We start from the raw sequence: 5,320 nt of genomic DNA, 5'->3' as shown, positions 1-5,320 counted from the left end.
TGTGATAAAATTATTGAATTATTTAATAATGATTAACTGTCTTAAAAGAGTTAAGGAAAAAAAAACTGTCATAAAAGTGGTTAACATGCAGGGACATTGAATGAACATTTTGCTGTGAGGTGATTATAACTTCTATTTTCAATAATTTCATTAATTAATATTCAAATTTCTTCTATCACCATTAAATGTAATCAAATATTTGTAAATCACTTAAATTCAAACTAAAAAATTTTTAGAGTAACAAATCATATTTTACCCAAAAGATTTTTTCCCCCCCTTGAACACCATTCAAATCTAATCCCTGATGTGAAGCAATCTGACGGTGGCCTTCAAAATAAATTTGAGAACTCCTACCTTTAGTTTTTGTAGCCTCCTATTTTTTTCGGAAGCAGCTCTAGACTCTTCTGCAGCTGCAGTTAAGAGCTTCGTGGACATGGCTACCAAAAATCCACCCTTCAAGGTTTGTGGCATTTTCCTCTTCATACATTTCAAATCATGTACCTACCTACCCATAAACGGTGCAACGTTTATTGATAAATAAATAACCGAATAACTGTGTGAAATGAACTCTATTTTTCATATCTTGCAACTCCTTAATGGATGCTTTATTACATTCTTATAATAATTTCACGTTGCAATGTCCTTTCATGTAATTGATAACTACCCTCTTTTGTTTTGCCTCTTTTTTTTTTTTAAGTAATTGAAAAAGATAAAGCAATTAATGCAATCTCTGAGTTTGTTATCTTTCAATAGATAATTCTGGGCTCTTCTTCAAAGGCCCGCAGAGAGATTCTTTCTGAGATGGGATATGAGTTCACAGTAATGGTATGTGTTAGTGTTATAATGCAATTGCTTCAGTTTTGTTACCATTATTCATTAGTTTGATGGAAAGATTGAAAGAGCTTGGCTTTTAGACTGCAGACATTGATGAGAAATGTATTAGGAGGGAAAAGCCAGAAGATTTGGTAATGGCATTAGCTGAGGCAAAGGTATCAATTTCTTCATTGGTTTCCTATTATTTATTATTTATTTTTTAATTTTGTGGATACAAATCTTACAATCACTTCCTCTTAGGACGCTGTGGAATAATAACTATTTAAGAAATTAAGAAATACACACCGAGAATATTTGTGATTTGTGATGGTTGTTCTTGACATGATTGACTCCGTCAATCTTCTCAGAGTTCTTATATGACTTTGTGAAATCCTTGGGGTACTGTTGTGTTGCCCCTTTTCCTTTATAAAACAATTAAACTGGTTTCGATTATTGATAAATTCGTCTTCATTGGATTCTTTATCTCTATAGTAATGTTGTGCATTCGACAGTTATATAGGTATCCAATGGATGGTAAATCATTGTGCATTATCTTCATGATACTAAAAGACTGAAAGAATGCTTGTATTTTGTGTAAACACTCAGGGTTTGCTTATTTGAGATGAAAAAATGAGGTGAAAGATAGGTTGAGGAATGGAGATGGGGTGGGATGAAATGAATTTGATTTTCTCTAATAGTCTCTTCTTAGTGGCTGGAAAATCTATTTGTTTCATGCTACATGGGAGACTGAGTTACACTGCAGTTTCAATCTTCCTAAACTTCTTCTGTCACTAGTTCATCCTGAGTTTTAATATCCTTAAACAAGCACACTGTTGAGCAAGAGAGGCAGTTGAAACACAAGATCATGTCTTTACTCTTTGCTTGATTTGTAACAATATTCATTTCTGAAGAATGCAAAACTTATTTAAAGTATCTGCATCTGATTGTTGTGACTGAATGTGCAGAAGGATTTCAGGTTGTCACGTGCCTTTCAAGAAATTTCTCTAAAAAACTAAATAAATAAAATAGTAGAAAAAATACATCATAAAGTTTCGAGGTTATACCAAACGAACAATTGGGAATCCTCCTCATCTATTGATAATTTTAAGGTACATTTAGTGTTCTAACCTTGATAATCTTATTAGGCTGATGCTATTGTGCAAAGGCTCCCTACTGGAGGCCCATTGGAGGAAGATGCTTCTACAACACTGTTAATTACTGCAGACACGGTATGCCATATTTTTTTTGTCTTTCACTATTGTTTGTTTCAACTATGTATCATTGATAAGAAATTACATCTATCTTATCTGCATCTGCATAAAGCAGAAAGGCATTACTTTAGTTTGCCTTTGGCAGATAATGTCTGTGCTACTCTCTTTGTTCTGGTTCCTACAAACATAACCTTATTGATACAGTTGTCCATCCTAGCTCACATTCTAGTTGCTATTTAGAATCATATAAATTACTTTAATTATGATGAAAGGATATGTTAGTGAAAAGAAAGTAAAGAAGATACATCTGGGAGGAAAATAAGGAATTCTACATAGCTGAAGCTTAATAGAATATGTTCCCGAGCCAGGGGCTTCCCTCCACTTTCATATGTGAAACAGATTAGTTATTTAGAGAAGATACACAAATTAAAGCAGATTAACCTACAGAAAATATAAATCATACTCAGTTGTGCTTTTACGTGTATAAACCTACTCTGATACAAATTCCATTTTATAACTCAAGCTAAAGATTTGGCTCAGACACTGCTATTTTGTGTTTGGGGTCGCCATATTTTCTGTGTCTCACATTCTAGAAGTTCTTGCTCAAACCTCAAGTTACAATCTGAATCCTATATAGTCAGTCACCTTATACTGATTTTATTTTTCTTAAAAGTCTAAGACTTTTTTTAAACTGTTTGTTTTGCAAATGTTTTGCAGGTTGTGGTGTATCGAGGAGTAATAAGGGAAAAACCAACTAGTGAAAAAGAAGCACGTGATTTCATCAAAGGTTTTCATAATGGATGTCAGTTCCCTGCTTTTGTTGCGGTTATTGGTAGATATAACAGCCACATTCACAAATTTGAACATTTTCAGGATATTCTGGTAGTCATGCAGCAGTGGTAGGATCTGTTGTTGTAACTAACCTTGCAACTGGAAAACGTTGTGGGGGCTGGGACAGTGCAGAGGTACAAGTTGCTGCTGCTTGAGCTTGTGTTATCTATTTTCTTCTGTGACAATAAAAATCAAATTATTTTATTCTAGTTGAGTCTTTAGGTGCATAAAAAAATTCATTGGTTCCTAGATCAAAGAATTACCTTGTGACATATGTATTAGATGTCGGAAATGCTCTTTTGAGATTATTGGTTTGTTGCTCAGTATAAGAAAGTTCACTAGCAGGGAAAGAAATTTCCTTCTTCATATGAAGTGTTACCATCTTTGATTATATTCCCCTTAACCCTTCCCCATCAGGTTCAAGTCTTTTTAGTTACCAACCAAGCTGCATTGTTTTCATCGTTACATTTTATTCATTAATTGAATGTTTCTCTTCGCAGATAACTTAGATTACATTTGTGATTATTATGACAGGTTTACTTCCTTGAAATTCCAGATGAGGTCATTGATAATCTGGTAAACTTTTTAGAAGTACACTTTTCACCCTTGCACTGAATTAAGTATGAAGGTGAAAAGAGTACTTTAACCAGTTTCTCAAAACAGATGATCTTTTGAAACTTTCTTTCAGGAAATTCTTGTCCAACTGAATACTATATGAGTTTTCTTATTTGATGGGAGCTTCTCAGATTGACGAGGGGATTACATTCAACGTTGCTGGAGGTTTGATGCTGGAACATCCACTGACATTGCCCTTTGTGGACGCAGTAGTAAGTTATCTTGCTTTCTCAATAACACTCTCAAGCATATGCATGCACATTAGAACAGGATTCTTATGGAACAGTTGACCATTATGATAAGCACTACTTTCGATACTTTTTTTCCTGGGCTTCATTATTGAGACTTTGTATTCTTTTGTTGCCATTATTTTGGGACTTTCTTTTATATATGCTAGAATCAAATATTTGCGGCTTTGGGTTTCACTCATTATTTCCTCTCACATCTATGCCAATGTTGTTAGATGACCAAGATTTAAAATGTTTGTCATTAGTCACATGTAATAAATGTGGATTCATTCCTCTTCTTTTTTTATAACAAAATAAGCTGGGTGATGCTTGTGGTAGGTTGGGTCAACTGATACCGTGATGGGACTTTCCAAAGCTCTTACAGAGAAACTCTTATTGGAAGCACTATAACTGTTGCCACAATGGTACAATTATATTCTGAGATACTAAGTGCTGGCTAACGGCAAAAACTACTGCAATTAAATTCAAATTTTTGGTTTGACCTATTCATGTAATGCAAAATACAAACAAGAATGCCCGAGACTTAACTGATTATTTTGTCACAAGCTGATTTAACTTCAATGATTCATTTCCCAGTCTTGCATGAAATAACTGATTGTATCAGCAATCCACTCTTGGATTACATATTTGTCACACCAATGAGATGCATCAGTGGTGATTCCTCTGAATTGCCTTTTCCAGTCCAAGGTTGAATATCAGTTCCGGGTGGGGTGGCCATTTCTTTTTACAACAGTACAGTTAGGAAATTACAAAGATTCTCTCGGAATTTACACTTTCAGAATTCAGTACAAAAATTATTGCCGTGGCCACATAACAAACACCAAGAAATTTGTGGCTTTAAAATGCTCATTCTGGCGCTTAGGGTTTCACGATAAGTGTTAATTCCCTTGTGAACATGGTGAGGATCTTGGGATCATTTGATAAACTACATGCTTGAAAGGAAACGAAAAGAAGAAAAATCCCGTCTGGATCATCTCATTGATGCACTGGACATTGTCTTCCAAAGATAGCATATTAGGTTTAAGAATGCTCTTCTAAGTTTGAACCATTTTATGAATAATGGCATAACAACAATTAATCATGTAGATTCTGGAGGCTATGTCTTGGACCCTATGATGCACCAAAACGGGAACGAGGACATATAGGGGGGCGGGAAAGAAAAATGGTAAATTTAAAAATCTCAAGATATGGATACGGTTAGAAATCACAATTTTTTTTAATGTTTTTTATTATTTAAAAAAACTGAAAAATTAAATGTTTCACGTTGATTATTGATCATATAACTCGAAAGTTTTATAAAAAGAAACGATTAGATATTTGAACATGCCTTTATTAAAATAATAAAACGACCTCTTATTTTTTAGATATTGTGAAGCATTCAATCCCAAAATCCTAGCCTGCAATGGTCATCAAAAAATCATAAAGAAACCAATACATAGAATATACTGAGTTTCAAAAAAGATTTTATCTTCAAATAGAATATAATTTATTTTTTTTCTTGCATATGGTCAAGGACAAAACTAAGTTATACACAATAGGGGACTAGGGGTTGTCGGATATTTTCTGTTGTCTAGTTAGTATAAATATGAAATAATAAAATTT

General features: G+C 33.7%; 1 protein-coding gene across 3 annotated transcripts; it reads left to right on the top strand.

Annotated features, from left to right (window-relative positions):
* Positions 1-301: 301 nt before the first annotated feature.
* LOC114390189 (7-methyl-GTP pyrophosphatase-like) lies at positions 302-4,306 on the top strand. Of its 3 annotated transcripts, none has more exons than XR_003661839.1 (9): positions 302-460; positions 754-825; positions 915-989; positions 1,959-2,042; positions 2,742-2,811; positions 2,898-2,989; positions 3,390-3,416; positions 3,544-3,682; positions 4,037-4,103. XR_003661839.1 is itself a non-coding variant. In XM_028350885.1 (9 exons), the coding sequence occupies exons 1-9, from the start codon at positions 434-436 to the stop codon at positions 4,106-4,108; spliced, it is 615 nt and encodes a 204-aa protein (XP_028206686.1). In that variant the 5' UTR covers positions 303-433; the 3' UTR covers positions 4,109-4,306. The 3 variants fall into 3 exon arrangements, 1 of the variants encoding a protein (XP_028206686.1); XR_003661838.1 differs by having other exon boundaries at positions 3,390-3,431; XM_028350885.1 differs by having other exon boundaries at positions 303-460; positions 3,390-3,431; positions 3,602-3,682; positions 4,037-4,306.
* Positions 4,307-5,320: the final 1,014 nt, after the last annotated feature.

The sequence above is a fragment of the Glycine soja genome, chromosome 16 (genome assembly GCF_004193775.1).
Source record: "Glycine soja cultivar W05 chromosome 16, ASM419377v2, whole genome shotgun sequence".
In the NCBI taxonomy this organism is placed as follows: domain Eukaryota; kingdom Viridiplantae; phylum Streptophyta; class Magnoliopsida; order Fabales; family Fabaceae; genus Glycine; species Glycine soja.
This window is presented reverse-complemented; position numbering and strand designations above follow the sequence as displayed.

Bases quoted from the DNA above. Each gene is read 5' to 3' on its own strand.
- LOC114390189 (XM_028350885.1), top strand. From the start codon at position 434: ATGGCTACCAAAAATCCACCCTTCAAG. The intron at 461-753 runs GTTTGTGGCATT...ATCTTTCAATAG, and splicing joins CCAAAAATCCACCCTTCAAG to ATAATTCTGGGCTCTTCTTC. The intron at 2,812-2,897 runs GTTTTCATAATG...GAACATTTTCAG, and splicing joins AGCACGTGATTTCATCAAAG to GATATTCTGGTAGTCATGCA.